Genomic DNA, 18,395 nt, shown 5'->3' with positions numbered 1-18,395 from the left:
TGCAGAATATCTTCATGCAACCAAAACCATATACAAACAGGAAGACCAGGTACGTACTGGCTCTATCATCAGACGAGAACATCTACAATGGACCATTCTGAATGGCCCAAACGCAATGTTTTTGAAAGATGTCATGCTTTTTTCAATAACTGTGCATGACAACAATATGTATGGTTAAAGTTTGATCATGATTATGTGAAAAAAAAAAAACTAAGGTTAAGGTAAAATTAGGTACCTGAAAGACTTTTTAAGGTTATAGTTACAGGTTATAGACTCCAATCACCTGCATTAACATCTTCCTCACTTTAGGACATATATCATTAACTGTCACATTTACTTCAATAATGATTAATGTTTTAATGCATCAGCATGTGACATTTTCTTTGTAATGTTGGCTAGATGACCCTAAAGAAAAAAGAATAAACCATAATCCACACAATGTTATTAATCCGTACATACTCTTTTCAACTCTGCTTTGGTCTCCATCAACCCCTGAGAAAAATATCCTTCTTTTTAGCTGCTACACTGTTTTGTGCTGGGAAAGCAGTGTACCAGAGTAGGGCTGCATAATAACAAACATCGAATATCCATTGTGATCACAATTTTGCCTTAAATGAGCTTGGTAGTTTAATACTGACGTCTTAAATGCGTGCTCCGCACATAGAAAACTACACTGCCCATCAAATCAAGCGCAGCCAGCACGGCTGCGCACATACCCTGCAGCGGCAGGTCAGAGTAGAGGAGTAACAACAGAGAGCAGACAGGCAAAATGAAAATCAAATGTCAAAGTCACTGGAGCAGAAAAAGAGGTAGTATCATCTGTTGTTTGGAAGTATTTCATATTTTGGCCAAGCGATGTTAAACAAGAATAAATCATATTCAAAGAGTGCATGAGACTAATGTCTGTGCCACAAAAAAACACAACTAAATTTTGTCCCCAGAAATCAGTGACTAATCATTAAAATAATCATGATCTCAATATTGATTAAAATAATCAAGATCATTTTGGCCATAATCATGCAGCTCTAGGACAGTGTTTGTGGGATGGGGAACCAAAACACAACCACATGGGGAATAAGATGGAACTCTGGCACTCGTTTGCTTTACACAAAGGATGCATAGACAAAACATTAAAGGCAATTTTACACTTTTTCTACAGTTTGAGCAGAAAGAAACAACAAGTTTGAGTAAATGTCTTTACTAGTTTATATACCACTGTATATTATTATACTATGACGGGACCTCCAGGTGTAGATGCATAAAAGATATCATAAAGACACCAAGATGCTGTTATTCGAGTGGAATGTTCAAGACGTCAGTAACTAAATTGTACTCAGTAGCATACCTGTGAAATAAACATGTTGCACCCTGTGCTGAGTCTCAGGAGCAATTGTCTTTTCTTTCATTCCATTCTTTCACTGTGTTTCTTTATCATGCTGCTTGTTTTTAAACTCTCGGTAGGATTCCAATGAGCTCAGCGTAGAGAATCTGAGGACTTTGAGGAAAGCATAGGGAGACATGCCCTCCCCTGTAGTTGAAAGGGAATAAGTGGAAGAACCCCTGAGAGAGCAGTCTCTGAACAGCTCTCCTCCCCAGTGCCTCGAGAACACTGAGATCAACATCATTTCTGACTGGGTCGAGCCAAGCTACAGCCATGGAACACAGCTTTAGTGACCATGTTTTTGAAGTCAACCGCTGACCTTTTTTTATTGTCTTTTCCTCTGGGAGTGACAATTCAATCAGAGGATTCACTGGTCTCCATGTCCACCACATTCACAAGTGTCTCATAGCAGCACTACTGAGACAAGCCAAAAGTCCATGAAATCCTTTCCTGAAGGAGCCAAATTTTAAGACACTGTTTGCAAGCATGTAGCTTCACAAAAGGAAGAGATCCTCATGCTGACAGTCATTTCAAATGCACAACTCTGCGTGTCCACAGACGGCACTGACATTTAGACTTCCTTGTAAGTATAATACACAAATTAAGAATATGATTATCATGCTCTTGGCAAATTCACAGTCTTTTCACTTTCTCAACTATCACCACACAAGATGCTCTTTGGCCCCATAACACAGCAAAGGTTTGACTCTTTATTGCACAGAAAGCATTTGTTTGAACTGCTACACAATTGGAGAGTTTCCATTTTGCTGGGTTTTCTTTAGCCATTCACAGAGGCAGGCTGTTTTCCGAGCTCCCTGAATAACTGTCGTCAGCTGTCCAGTCCCATGGGGCCCCCGGCTGAGTGGATAAACCGGTGCCTCCTTCTCGTCTCTAGGTATTGCAATCCAAGGCCACCTTTCCTTCCCTCCTCCCCACAGGCTCTGAAGATTCAGTGATTACATCTCCCTAACCGAGCCAGAGCAAGGTACAGAGAGGCCATTGGTGGCACCAAGATTTCTAGATGACAGAACTGTAATATATTACTGTGTCTTTTTCTTAACATAATAATGCCTAAAATATTCACAGTCAAATCCAAGCAGTGATGGCTTTGCATCATGCTGAATTTCTTGTGCTTTTATTTTAATCCTCTAGGGCTTTGCTAAGTGCATATCATCTGATAAAAAGGATCTTTTTTTCACAGGTTATTGCAGCCTTTGCTATCATTTAAGAAGGCAGAATACATTCCAATCGTGTCTTCTGTTTGCAGGGCAAAGCTGATCTAATTCCTCTTTCTATCAATACATAATCCATGATAATGAGCTGTGCCAGTTTCCATAGATGAATATGCAAGGTCGTCTTTCTGCAGGGTTTGTAAATAAAATAGTGCCAACATAACCTAAAGCGGTAATTAATGGCCTTCTGGAGATTATATGACTTGGCCTGCAGCACATGTGAAGAGGTCATATTACATCTACTGTATTTAAAAGATCTTTCACAAAGGGAATACGAAAGGTCATAGCTGACAGAGAAACCAGTCAGAGAGGATATCAGAAATCTGCTGCAAAGAACGAACGATGCCCCAGTTAACCAAATTTTAATATACAATATAAATATGACATTTTTTAGATGTTGTGATAATTTACCTGAAACTTAAATTCTAATACTAAGTACCAAACTCATGTCATAGTTCTCCCTTGTTTTTAAGGTTTAAATAATAGTCATTTACAGAAAATATTTTCTCTTTTGTTAATGTGTTTCTCAAATGAGCCAGCCAACCTGGGATGTTAAAGGGGTCATCCAGCAATTTGAAGTTGGGTGACTTGTGAAAGACAGATTTAAAAAAAAAAAAGAGAAATCCAAAGATCCACCCACTGACTGTAGAGTTGGTTCGATCATGAGACCCTCCCTGCCTCCTAAAAGCTCATGACTTTCAAATCCCACACCGCCAGCTTCCCACACTTCCACCTCCAGGATTTCTGTTAAAAATGTTAAGTCTCAAGCCTAGACTATGATGACCCTGATGCCATCATTGTATTGCCTTATCTCAGTGTGTAGAGTCTAGATACTCCATCAACAAACCACCACTCTCCATTATTCATGCGTTAGAAAACATGTAATTACATAATTTATACATGTTGTAAACAGTCAGGCCTCCATGTTTTTAAGCAACAAGCATCTCAACCAATAAGTAGCCTACTTGATAAATGACCTGTTGCACACTGGGGGATTAATAAACACCGTGGTCAATTTATGCACAGATGTCAGTGCCAAAACCATAAAGTAATAATTACACCCAATGACTCAAATTGATGAGGAAGCTGGAATGAATGTTAATAATTTGGTTTTGTTGCTTCTTTTTCTCCATAATTTACTACAGCTAATTTAGCTCATAATAATTTGAAACTGCTGCTCTGCTCATCCATTAAAGGAAATCTGTGTCCCAGAAGTGTGTAAATAATAACACTAAAGAGAATGCCTGCTACAACCAACCCTGATGTGAAGGGCAAATGAAGGTTTAAATGACTGCAGTCAAACCTGTCAAGCAGATTCTTCACAGAATAACACAGCCCTAATGCAGTGCTTCCACTTGTTCACAGAATGATGTAGCAACCCCAGTAACACTACCTTTTCAACCAGACTAGTGCTTTATTATAAAATGTTGCTGCTGTTCTGCACTTGGGAGTAAGTAGTGTTCTTGTTCTTTATCCAAGAGTTCTCTTGGATAAAGAACAAAACACCACAGCAACATGCACTTAGAACAAAAAATGTAATGATTTACGTGTTAACATTTTTTAAAAGGGCATACTATGTGAATATTTAAAAGAAGATTTTCAAAACATATTTATTGAAAAATAAATATTAGTATTATATAGTAAATTGCACTGCAGGTACTTAGTAGTTTGTACATGTCTTAATGCTAGATGTTGACTCCATCAACAATTCTATGTCTTGATTGTGAGAGATGAATACTGCATTTGGTAAATCTTGACTATAATCACTGAGAAATGTAGTATTTTTCTTTTAAGACTAGGGATGCACCGATACCTATACCAGTATCAGGTATCAGGTCCGATACCCTGTTCCTGTACTCGTACTCGTAAAAGTGTTCCGATACCACTTTACGGCAGCGTGATGTTCACTTGGGCAGTCAGGTGCTAAGTGAGAGCACAGAGGAGCAATGTCAGCAGTGTGGAGGTATTTCACAGTGGATGATGGTGACAATGTTGAGATGATGTTAAGAGACAACCTGTGCACAGTGAAAATAGCAGAGGCTCTGACCCAGAACATTGCTCTTGATGACCAGCCATTTTCAGTTGTTGATAATATGGGATTTAGACGTCTTCTCAGCGTACGGAGCCGAGGTATGAGATCCCTAGCCGACACCACATCACTGACACAGTGTTGCCAAAGCTACACAACTTTGTGAAGAGGCACATCCACAGCCTGTTGCAAGACATTTCGGCCCTCAGCTTCACCAATGATATTTGGACAAGCAGCGTTAGCCCGGTGTCCCTCATCAGTTTAACTGCACAGCAGATTGATGAGGATTTTACTCCATGAAGAGTTGTCCTGCATGCAAAACAGTTTAGGGGTTCGCACACCAGCCAAGCTATCGCAGGTGTGTTTGATGACATGCTTCAGACATGGGGGGGTCCCTAAAAGTTTTGTTCACGTTGTGCTACGTGATAATGTGAAAAACATGATCAAAGCCATGAGTGACGCTGGACTCCCGAGCCTGCCGTGCGTCGAGGGCTAATTAATTAATGAGGGGCTTTTAGCACAGAGGAGTGTGGCTGATGCTGTGGCAGTCGGACGGAAAATAGTTGGACATGTTAAACATTCCGCCTTAGCCTACTCCTGCCTTGAAGATATTCTGTTTGTTAAAAAAAGATGCAGTTGAATGCTAAAATGTCAATAACAGTACTTTGATAGTACTATAAATGTGTGGCAGTGCCATACATAATGGAATGTTCAAATGTCAGTCACAGCAATTTCTTACAGCCAGAGAATGAAACAATATCTGATGAAAATAAAACACGTTTTCAAGCAAATGTACGAAATGTAATGGCATTAATAAGTACTTGTATCGCTACTCGGTATCGGCAAGTACTCAGATCCAAGTATCGGTATCCTATCTTTTTGGAGAAATGTGGTATCGGAGCATCCCTATTTAAGAGGTATTTTATTTGTATTAATAGCAGATACCATATGCAGATTGCTGGACCACAGGAGGTGCAGCCTATTTTGCTGCAGAGAAAAAACAGCATGTGCCACTGGTGGCAATAGGAGAAAAGAGAACAAGCAACTCAGTTATCAAGCACACATCAAATCATGTAAAATGAGTCAAATCTATTAAAACAAAGGTGCTACAAAGTGCTACATTGCAGTTTTGAAATTCATGCTAAATTGTTACGATTTTTGCTTTCAGTGCCCTGTCACTTGTATCCCACAGTGTTAAACATGGGACAAAAACAATGCAGCAAACACTGGGATTATATGGCTCTGAATTAAATGGTTTTCAACAACAATCTATCCATACCAGAGATGAAAATAGGGCAACTGTAATACTATTTCAAGTGACGGTGTTATGTTGATTTAAAAACTTGTTCCCACAGAAGTTATCTCTATCTGCTTAATCATCTGCAGTGCCTTATGACGCTGGAACATACTGTATACCACTATACATGGGGTGAGAGGTGAGGTACACCCCTAAGAGGTCACCGGATTATCACAGGGCTGACACATATATAGACAGGCAACAATTCACACTCACGCATATCTGTTTGGAGCTGTCAATTCACCTATGGCCTGCATGTCTTTGGACTGGTGCAGGAAACCAGAGCACCCAGAAAAAAGCTGCATAAAAGCACAGAGGTCTAGTCATCATGAAGTGAAAATAGGAAAGTACAGCTAAGAAAATGTCAGTAGTTTCTATTAACATTTTCAAACCATTCCTGCAGCACAATCCTCGCAGTCTGGCTATCCACCTGGATGATAAGTACTGTTCCAAACACTCATAGTTTCACCAAATTATTCTTAAATATACTGCTTCATTTACAAGCTTTCTTTCAAGGCAGCTACAACAAGATGTATGCAAGTTTCATGTCTTCAGAATGACCACAGCAAGTGTTCTCTGTGACAGAGAAAACCACAGACTTCTAACACTTTAAGCCAGGGGGTTAAGAAGGTACCTTTCTGGTGGAATATCACTACATGTTAATACAGATCCTAATATAATAATATAAGGTGAGACTCTCTGACAGATGAGGTAGCATGGCAGAATTCCACATGACAGTGTCACATTACTGAGGAATGGGTGCATTGGATGACTTACAAGTTTGGTCAGTTTCATCTGAGTCGTCGGGGCAGTCGGGCTCACCATCACAGAGCCAGGCCTCAGGGATGCAGGTTTTCTGGTCATGACAGTGAAACTCGCCTATGTCACACACGATGGCTTCTGGATGGCACGAGGAAAAGGTGGAGAAAGAGACAGAAAAGATGCAGCATGAGGTGATGGTACAGAGCAGGTGGATTACATGTTTCACCAGAAAACATGTTCTGAATGTAAACTTGAGAGTGAGTGTGAGAAGAGAGAAGTGGCTGTCCTTGGACTTTCTTTAGAACACTATGCAGTAAATGGATCTGGTGGGGAGGTGCCGATAGAAGCAAAATTATCATTATATCATTTGTAATGGTAGCATGAAACTGAATGAAACACACAAAGCAAAGGTTTTTCTACGAGGCTGTAGCTCTGTGCTGTATGTAATTTGAAAGGCTGACAATCAATAGAGCACTGTATATCCTTTTGTTAGTGGCATATCTTTTGGAGACCACACCTATTTGTCAAAGCAAGAGGCCATACATTTTTTCAAGATTAAAATTGCACCATAAGAGGCAGACACAGACCCTGCCCAGGCATTGTGAATTTGACAGCTACTCTCCCCTTACAAAGACATGATGTCCTTCGCGCCTTGGCAAACTATCACAAAGCTGTTTGGCAAGTTTGTTCTTATCATTTTGCCTCCTTGGTGTTGTGCTTTCATTTGATGGTGGAATGGGGGGAGTTCAGTGAAAGCCCAGTCAACTAAAAAGTCATCATAGCCTTTCAATAAAGCGAGCATCTGTCAAACTGTTGACATGTTTCCTGCCGGTAGCTGTCAGAGACTCAGCTCGATCATTCTGCAGAATGACATAAGCTTTTGCTAAAGATTTGACACCACAAAGTGACCCGCAGCTACTTCTCCTCAGCGCCAAGCAAAAAACGGTAATTTGTTTCTAAGCTTAACCCACAGACAATCAGACAGGCTCTAACTCCCCCTCCCACTCTCTTTCTCTATCTCTGTCTTTTTCCCAGTGTGTTCCTAACCCATTAGTGGTGGGAGTGGAGCAAGTGGGAGATCAGGTCTGCAGCGTTTGAACAGTGGGAGTGATAATTCAACGCACCGCTGCTCTCTGCCCTGGCACCCTCCAGCAAATTCACTATCCAGGGACAAATCTGAAAAGGTCAAACATCTCATCCATTCTACCTCTCCTATTCCCACTGATGCAATATATCTGAAATCTTACTATTTAAATGAAGGTTTCTTTTGAAATATCCAAAGCCTTTTTTAGGTTTTAAAGGGGGACATTCTTAAAATTGCACACCAAAGTCATCAAACCTTTTAAGAGAAGAAATAATTTTTCATGTCATGCTGATCAGGAAAAAGGTATCTCAAGATTTCCTGCTGCATGAAGAATTGGTCCGTGATCATTCTTTTTGCCTGTAAACATTGGAACAGCACCAACATAAAAAATGCTTTTTGCCAAATATTCCTCAAAACATTGTTAACTTCATAATAACACACACTATTCTTGTACTAAGCCAAGGCTGCAGTCAAATGTGCTTCTTTAACCATCATCAAGCAACACAATTCTGTGATCTTCAGCAAAACATGCTGTCAACCTCAATGCATGCTGATTATCATATGCACTGCATATAAACACAGCAGCTGACTTAATATTATGGACTGTGTGTGATTTGACAGGTAAAAATACAATTAAGGTCACACAATGAGTGACATTAATTACCACACAGTCTTTTTTTACATTTAATTTCATGTCAGAAACAAGTAGTCCAATCTACAAATTGCACTCCCAAGCACATGTGAACATATGAGCGAGTATGCAGACTACATTATTTACATTTCTCCTCAAAAAATAACAAGGCATCAGTAAGCACATGCTGGGCTCGAGGCTAGCACAGGCACATTCAGTTTGGTGAGGTCTCTAAAGGGACATCTCCTAAGCCTTTAAAGCTGAATTGATTACCATTGAAAACAGAGTGTTGGTGACAGAGGGGCCATTTCCTCAGCTAGTGATAGAAGCCATGAAAGAAACTGCCCTTGGATTTCAGAACAGCCCAGTTACCTATTGATGTTCTACCTCCTTTCATGCTGCCTCACCCTGAAAGCTACGGGGCCAAATATGAATTGCACAAATGACCTCTTATGTCAATTCATCTCTCCCTTTTCCTTCTCCAAATAGCCTTTCCGCAGGCTGTACTGTCTTTGCGGCCAATGGGGACAATAATGGGACAAACACACAACTGAAGAATTTCTGGCTATCATAGTGTCCTTCTGTTCCTCTTCCATATGTCACTCAATTTTCATGAGAAGTCTACCAAAAAAGGTGTAATATTACACAGCATTATGTATTTTGCTGATAATTCTATGCAAACATCAAATGAGTGGTGATGGCAGGAACAGCAAATAAAGAAAAGGCAGTAGCTACCTTTAGTGAGTGAAAAAAAAAAAAAAAAAACTGCTTCCATTATCATAACAGTGGGAAACACACAGTGGCACTCAGCCGGGCACATTATCATGAGCTTCATTCCTGACACCCAAGAGCCACCACTGGCACAACATTGTGGCTCATTAAAGCCACGGAGCCTTTTAAATGTGCCAGATTTTCAGAGGAACAAAGGACCGGCCGGCAGGGAAGATGGTTTGCAAACCTGCTGAAGGAAGACCAGCCAGCAGTCTCTGCAGCATGTAGTTTGATCAAGTTTTTTTTTTTTTTTTTTTAAACACTCAGCACAACAAAACTCTTTATCCTGCATTTTGCAATATAGCATCCAATGTCCTATTTGCTCAGCCCTATTAAACTCTGAATTACACGAGAGCTTAGGTCTTCATTTATCTCTCTAAACAATATTATATTTCAGTGACGTAAGCTGCAAAGCACTAAGGCATAACAATCCCCTGAATTGCATCAGACACACAGTTCACAATATGGTACAGTGGATAAGTCGTAAGCCACAGGCCTATTCAAACAAAGCACGTGTTATAAAAACAGCAGTGCAGTACATGGCTCAAAGTGGCAAATTAAACGTCAGCTATGTTGTACTGCTGAAAAAAGCAGATCTGAGAATATTCCTAAGTCAGAGCTATCTCATGGTTGCAGGTTGAGAAGGAGCTGCTTCTCAAAGAGGCTATTTACAGCTCATCCAACTTGCTCGACTCAACATAGAAAGATGTGTGTGAACTTGACGTGGCAGTGATAGCCCATTAGATCCTCTGTTGCATTCAAGGCATTCAAGGTCACCCAACAACCAGTGTGGCAGAAAAGAGAAAACAGCGACTGAATATCTCTGAAAACCACATGAAAATGTGGAAGCAAGAACAAACATATTTACTTATATACACAAAGATAATTTAAAATTAATAATTTAAAGGATAATTTAATAATTTAAAAGGAAAAATGACAACAAAACAATTTAAAACTCAGAATTAAAACTGTAACTGGTGTTATAAATTGTATTATGTATTTCAGCAGTGACAGTGTTTTTCTTTTTTTTTTTTTTTTTTCATTTTTGTCTTCGATAGTTGATAGCGTAAGACAGATAAGAACATTGGAGAAAGGAAGGAGTGCATGTAAGCCTACTTCAAGCAGTCTTAGCTTAGCACAGAGACTGGAAGCGTGCAGCTAGCTGATCTGATTGATATTCAGAAAGAGCTAGAGTCTGTTACTATTAACATAGCATACACATCTGAAGTGGAATGATCAGTAGCAGTTTACAGGTTAGTATGCAGAAGCAACAAGTGATGACAAATTCCAGAAGTTATTGTGTGTAAGCATTAAAGGTGCTGATGTGTTTTGTTATTTTCAGAAAGAGCTAGAGTTGTTCTAGCTCCAGTTGTGTCTCTCATGTACAGTATAAGTCAACATTTTAGTCATAGGGGTAAGCATAAATTTCTCCAAAACATAGTTAACCAGTAATGCCTGAAAAGCCCAGGTGTTCCTTTAACATTTGTTCTGGGTAATTCAAGAATCACCCAATGTTTCTGGGTGAAATAATGTTAAGTCCACCGAATGATAAAATGATTTTTCTCCTGTTTATAGAGTTGCACATCTGTTTCTGAATCAAAATAAAAATGGCAGCCCACCAGCTACTTGGGTAGAAAATAGAATTGGAAGTTAGGAAATCAGATAAAAAATTAAGTTTGTATTTGTATAAAAGATTTGCACTTGTGGACAAAGGTGCATAAAAAAATTTTGACAAATGAGATCAATTGTGAGGTTACACAAAGACACTGCAAATGAAAATGCAAATGTGCACGCTTTTGTGAACATCTGTGCAGAAAAAAAGCTAAATACTACATATAAAACTCAGAGTTCAAAGTTCCCACGCTCTGTGTAATGACAGTAAAAGTTTTCAAATAAAAACACCTGAATCTTCCACAACCAAGGTGGGTTAATCACCACTACACTGTTTAGGCAAGAGACCATCTGCCCTTTGATTGGACGGTCATTGTCTCATCAGATTCAGGTGTAAAAATGAACTAAATTTGTGCTTGTGACTTCAGCATCACAAACAGTGTGTGAGCTTTCACCATTAATGTTTCCAGCAGTTTTCTGCTTTGTGTCTGTACACACAGTGTCTTTGTGTAACCTCATCACTGATTTTCTTCATGCAGTCTTGAATTTCTCCTTATAAAGATCTTTTCCACACATATACAAACTTGGAATTGTCATGCAGATGTATTTTGTAGGTTTACACAGGTTGATTACAACTACAAATCTATTTATTATTTGTGAACATGGCTCAAATTCTTTTTGACCCTAATATGAGCCTATACTAATAGTTATATCTTACAAGTTCACACTCACTGCCTTTGGTGTTTTTTAAAAAGATATTTATATTAATGTAAAATCACTATCTGAAGCAGATGTAGACAGGATGGGTGGAGAGAAAGTGGGGGCCTAAAAAAGTAAATCACAACATCACAAAATAACTCAATGTCAGACTGATGATATGTAACAGTATGAGTATATGAGGGTGGAATATTCTGCTTTAAGATTCATGGATCGTGCAACATAAACATACAAGTTAAAATACATTGCATATAAATGTTTCACAAGTTACTGAGGACAAGTGTACTGGGGCACAGAAATTCAAATGTGTGCACCGCACTCTGTAAACCCACATACAAGCACATAGATTAGTGACTTAAACCCTTTCACACTGTCAGAGCAAAGTTAGCATCCTGGCCAGTTGCAGGTCATATGCATTATGGATGAGCATTGGGCTCTGAGCCAAAGTAAGCAGGTTATTAAGTATAACAACAGTATAATGCGGTCTCTCCCTTAATCTTCATATCTTTAATCTGCCAAAAGATGCAATGTAGTGTGATGCATCTCAATGATGCCTTACCTGCATAATGAATCTTTATTACAAGCGTATCTCCAGAAGTGACATACGCCATGTGGTATTTAGAGTTAAATGCCATCCACGTCAAGTCTGATCAGAATGTGAAGACTACAGAGTACCATGACTCTGTTGACTGAAGAACAATTTTAGAATGTTATGGCACCTCTGGATGCATACCCACCGTTATATGTGCATATCAGTTCTGCAGCATTCATCTCTTTAGATCCCAGAAAAAAAAATTAAAAAGGAATTCTTAGAAGTCACTAAGCCAGCTCAGGATAACAAGCTGCGTTAGAAAAAAGGAGAGAGAGAAAATAATGATACTAAAAGAGAGAAGTAATTATATTTACAGAATCAGAGGTATAACTGGCTCCAGGAAACGCCAGCTCGTACCCGAGGCCATCCCCCATGGCAACGCTGAGCAACTCTGCATTCTAGCCATGAGGTGGGTAAGAAATCAATGCTGTAAGACATGGGGGCTTTCATTAGATACTGTCTGACCTTCACCACAGAGCGAGGTCACTTTTATTTTCTCTACAACAGCAAGGGCATGTCAACAAATTATTGAAAGCAAGCACCATATGAAAAGTTTCAGAAGACAATCGTAGAATGGCCTCCTGCTCCTTGGCATAAATCCCTACACCAGTAAACAATGAATGAATCATGAGACTGATTGTAAGCTGTATGCTGCTTACTACCCTTTTACCCCACATGCAAGGGAATATATTACAGCATATTACATTCACAAAGAAACAACTATATTACAAAGATTATTTTAGCATTTCATGAGTGTTTTTTACATGAACCAAGATATGACTATTAAGTTACTTGTTACTTTGTGAACAGCATTACGATTGTGCAAGTCCAAGTAATATTAAAAAGTGTAATTACTGTTCATGTTGTCCAGTTTATTTTAAGCATGGAGATTTACAACAGTTGACAAAAATCAGGGAATCATTCTTATTATGTTTTTCTGCCACTGAGTCCTCATCTCATTATTTCATGTTACCTCTCACTACAAAGCTTCCTAAATATGCAAGTACTTCAGTGTTCAACAAAGCTGGGAGCAAAAACTTAAAACCTATTACCGATAACTACTGTAAATAAAAGCCATTTTGCTGTTTAATCCTGGACCTGCTGGTGTTCTGTTGTGCTGGGAGAACTAACTTGAAGAATCTGTTGTTTTGGACCAGACGTTATAACTGGTTTATTATCAGCTGGCACAAGTGTAATATCTGCTCATGGATGAAAGCCTCGCCACGTACTTGGGTGATCTTACAGTAACTGCAGTGTGGGGAACATTTGGGTGAAATTTCCACTGTTGCCCGTGGCCCATAAAAACTTCCTGTTAAAAGTAGTTTGACAGTGTGAAGCCAAGAACAAACCACATAATCTAAAGACAGATTATAGCTCCAATACAGCCACAAGAAATGACTGGAAAGATTGTGGCAGATTTGTACTAGTCTGGCAAAAGAAAGAGGTTTCTCCAATTCATGTGCAGTTGCTCAATAAATACATGCAACTCCAAAGTGTGTCATGTGAAAGCACATCTAGTTAACACATAAACATTTGCACTACGGTGACACAAGTTTAAATAGCAACATTTCCTTTACAACTATCCTTTTCTTTCACATTGCTCAAAACCACCTCGTTTACCCTGCCACCTGCCATTCACCAGCACTGGGAAAAAAATCCACATACCTGTAAATATATCCAGTTGATTGACATGAGTGTGTTTTTCTTGTTAGCACTATGTATTAACTGTCAATAAGTCTGACCATGCATTATCAGACAACCTGAATAGTCAACATGAGAGTTAACATATCTATGTCCACAATATGTGTATTTCAAATGAATAAAATGCAAATCAGTCACATTTATCTTGTTCACTACATTTCTTGCTGCTTCCAATTTCTTGCCAGGGGCTGTTCACAGAAGCAAGTTCACCAAGTTATCGCTAACTTTTGTTAGTAAAACATGCAACATTATATCATTATATCTAGAGCAAGGTCTAGAATCTAATATGCACTAATATACACATGTCAAATCATGCCCAGACTAATGGTTTCTCAAAGCACAATTACGCAGACCAAAACTTCATCACAGACACAGAATTAGTTAAGTAAAGAACACAAGACTCCAATCAGCAGAAGAACTGCCAAAAGAAAGCTGTCTTGTAGTGGTCTCAGAGGATGAGAAGTAGTTTGTAAATCACTTCTCAAGAGGGGAAAGAATGATACCACCATGTATTAAACCAACAGTGAAACATAGTGGTGGGAATATTCAAGTCAGGGGGTGTTTGATCTATTCTGGAATTGGACACCTGCACAGAAGTGACTACACCCTGACCAAGGAGAAGTACCAATCAACTGTTCAGTGACACGCTGTACCCTCTGGGTTGCATCTTTGTGGAGAGGGAATCATACTGCAGCAGGATAATAGCCCCAGACACACCCCAGAACCTTGCAAGAGCTACTGGAATACCAAAGAAAACCAAGGGGTCCTGACTGTCATGGTCTTTCCTCCACAGTCACCTGACTGACCTCAACCCAATTGAACATTTACAGAGGCGTTTGTACACTGAGAAAGTCAAGCAATCTGTGATATCACAAGAAGCAGCTCTTTGGAACATTGTCAAATCATGCTAGGATAACATGGGTAAGTGGGTTTTCACAAAAACCTGAGGAGTCCATGCCAGCTCAGGTGCATGCTGTCATTAAAGCAAAAGGGGGACATACTAAATACTATGATATTCTGAAGTTCATGTACATTTTTCAAAGTTACAACTTTTCACTTAAATTGTTTAGCTGATGTTATCATTTGTCATGAAAAAGTTGGTATTACATTCAAAACTATTTGTATGAGTCCACCTAGTGACTATGAATGTCCATAAGTATAATTTTCTTGTTCCCATGCAGGGTATGTAGATGATGGGTGATGTAGATGTAATGTTAAAATTCTTGAAAGGTGTGCTAATCTACGATTTCTGAACCTTTAACACAGTGTATGGGCAGCCCTTATTCTCATAGTTTTTTGTCTCAGCAAATACCACCGTAAGCCTGCTTGCCCTCATTCACCACAAATGAATGTGGGTAAGCAGGATGAATCGAATGGCATCTCAATTTGTGCAAATGAAATACATTATGATTGAGGCTGATAAGACCATTGAAATGAATTGTAACATGTTCTCATCTAAGAAATCATTCAACACAGTTTTAAGTGCTCTGAGCTGTTCTCTGGATTGAATGTGGCCTATGTAGGTGCATTTAATTTGCATGAGAATGTGTCATTATACTGCCAATAATAGAAAAGTACCCCCTGCTCCCCAACACACACACACACATCCCCAACCCCCAATCCTCCCCTCGCCTGGCCCCCTTTCCATACTCCATCCAAGGTCACCCAATCACTATGTTCCTTCAAAGACCTCTATCTTAACCAGCAGCAGGCTGAGGGATTTATGCCTCACTCCATGTCATGATTACCAATCAGGTGGAGTAATAGCTGCTTAAGCAGACAGGGTTTTTGTCATCACTGAGGGGTGAAGTGCCAGTCAAGGTTTTCACTGAGTTTGTCCAATGCAGGCTGATACTCTGTGGGGCATGTCAGTGCCTTGGGTGTAGCCTCTAGATTACACTGTATTATCAGAGTGGAGTGAAAGCTGTTATAGTGAGGGATCACATCCTCCCTGGCCCCCACTGTAGCACTGCAGACAGAAGTGAGCTGTCCATTATCTAACAACTCCATATCCACCTTGAAACTCCCAAGAGATTACCTCATTAAAGCTGTACAAACAGGTTTAAATCTAAATTCTGCAACAATATCTTAACATTATGTCTTTCAGCCAACAAATTATTTAAAAAGCTGACAAAATAAACATGTACTCATTAAATTATACCACCTGGACAAACATCATTCAAATTTGCAAATTGAAAAATATACAATACATGTGCACACAGGGGGATTGATTGTAATGGTTGCAATGATAAAATCACTCAAAGTCTAACAGGACAAATGACTTAAAGAACAGGTAGTGCATCACAGGGGTACAATGACAGTATACTGTCTTACAAGACAACCAGTAAGAAAAGTGTAACAGCAAAAATTGATTTTGTTAGAATTTTTTACCTCCTATACACACACCCACTGTAGTTGATTTTAATCAAGTATAAATACTGCATTTATAATGTTGCAAGACTACCTCATGAAGCTTCTCAGAGGAAGCAATCAAGGAGATAAAACGTAAGAGATAAATGGCAGGATGAGGCTCACAGAAAGATTTTCTATAGACTGGTTTTCCATGCAGGACATTTTGCAGTTTTCAACATAGTTAACTGACAGATTCACAGGAAAGATTTTGTTGTAAGATTCAAAATATTAAACGGTTAAAGAAAAGTGAAAGTTGGACATGAACCTGCCAAAATGCAACATTCAGTAAAAGGCCAAAAACAGCAAACGGCACATTGGTTTAACTCTATATGATGTAATAAACCACTTCGCATTGCTAATGTGACATTTCTGTCTCATTGCCTGCCACCGGACCATAGAAGCATGTGATTAAGATGGACTTGCCCTTTATTTAAGTTTTTCCACTTTACTCCTCTGTGAATTCTGCAAAGTTGAACAGCTGGAAGTCAGCTTACGCAGATCTGATTAGCTGTGTTCCATTAGAAATGGGGAAACATGTCTTTTCCAATGTGACTCACAACACAAAGAAGCCTTATTAACCAAGTGTGATATGAACCAAGAACTGAGGAGAAGGCCATGCAGGAGCACAGCATCATTCTTTTCATGTGTCAACCAAAATAAGAAAAAAAAAAGTTGTGTATCTACACTAAAAATTACAAACTATATTTTACATTTTAAATTCTTATTTTCAGAATAAAATCGACTGATAAAGAGTCAGCTAGTTACTTTATACAGGGATAAACATGGGATAAACACTTCTCAGTTATAGTTTACTAAGAGTTGCAGACTATAACACTCTAAAACATATAACACTACAAGTTTCATTCATTTTAGTTTTTAACATCTGTTCACTGACAAAATATTCTTCTGAACAAATCCAACCCAGTGTAATTAAGCATTTTACAGTAAAAGTATCAGGAGTTTTTCTGGAAGTTGTATCAGTCATATTATAGAGGCAAGAAGGAAACACTCCACTGTAGCTAGTGCTACCACACAATCATGTAATGGAAAAAAGCTCAAGATCTACAGGTTTTGCAGTATTTAAATTAGATCACCTAGTAGAATAGATGACACAGTAGCTGATTAAACTGATAAATATATAAAGCAGATGGTGCATATAAACTAAACTGCTATGTTCTTGGGTTGGTTACTTTAATTCAACATAATCAGGTTATTTTGTTTATGTGTGAAATTGACATAAAGAATCAGGAGGAATATACTTTTTTCAGGGCTCAACATATTTAGCACAATAGCTTGTGCTTACTTCACTTTCCTCCAGGAGGTGTGAAGGTGAGACTAAAATAAATTCAGAGTTTATATAGTTCAGACAACATTAAATATCTGGAACACTTGAAGGTGTGAAGAATTTTCTCCATATACCAGAAATGATGTATTGTACTCTTTGTTCAGCCAGCGTGAAATCTCAGTGATCACTGAGGTTTCAGCAGTGTCACTGGTACTGATCAACAATCTCCATCAGTGCGGATTTGCAGTGTTTGTTGTATGCGTTTATTTGACTATATGACTTAGACTTAGACTAGACTTTATTGATCCCTTGGGATGACTCCCTCAGGGAAATTAAGTCAACTCTGGAATAACAACTCTGGTGAACTACTTCTGCTGATTATTTTTTATTTTATATTTTTAAAGACATGTTATCCAGTGACACAACAACCAACCACAACTGTTTAAACAGTTTCCAGCCCAGCTTTCTAGTTCAGCTTTGACCACCAACACTTACAATTGTTGTGTATAAATTAACATTTGAACATTCATGCAAATGAAAGAGCAAAAATGTGTTGTCATACCTTTTTATAGTAGTAGTACACATTATAAATTGAAATGGTGGTGGAGTTTCAACCATTTTGCAGACAAACATGTATCAATCATGTATTAACATGTCAATGTGTATGTCTGTGGGTTCACGGTGTGTTTAGTATCCACAGTAGGTCCCAGAGCTAATGAAAGCAAGGAAATGATAAGCAACACACATTACTTGTTAAACAAAGCTGAGAACAGAGTGCTTTCCACATCTCGGCCTGAGGCAAAGACTAATCTGACTCCATTAATACTTCCTAAAAGAGAAAATATCTAAATTCCTCTCCAAAGCTGCCAGACAGGAAGAGCAGCCTTTTT

The 18,395-nt window shown here is 38.9% G+C and overlaps 1 protein-coding gene across 1 annotated transcript in view; it reads right to left on the bottom strand.

Moving 5' to 3' along the window:
- Nucleotides 1-18,395, bottom strand: part of lrp1bb (low density lipoprotein receptor-related protein 1Bb) — a 204,630-nt gene that overhangs the window by 152,508 nt on the left and 33,727 nt on the right. The window contains exon 2 of the mRNA XM_051070155.1: nt 6,717-6,839. Coding sequence (XP_050926112.1) covers nt 6,717-6,839 — 123 coding nt within the window. The remainder of the gene's footprint in view (nt 1-6,716; nt 6,840-18,395) is intronic.

The sequence above is a fragment of the Lates calcarifer genome, linkage group LG1 (genome assembly GCF_001640805.2).
Source record: "Lates calcarifer isolate ASB-BC8 linkage group LG1, TLL_Latcal_v3, whole genome shotgun sequence".
Classification (NCBI taxonomy): domain Eukaryota; kingdom Metazoa; phylum Chordata; class Actinopteri; family Centropomidae; genus Lates; species Lates calcarifer.
This window is presented reverse-complemented; position numbering and strand designations above follow the sequence as displayed.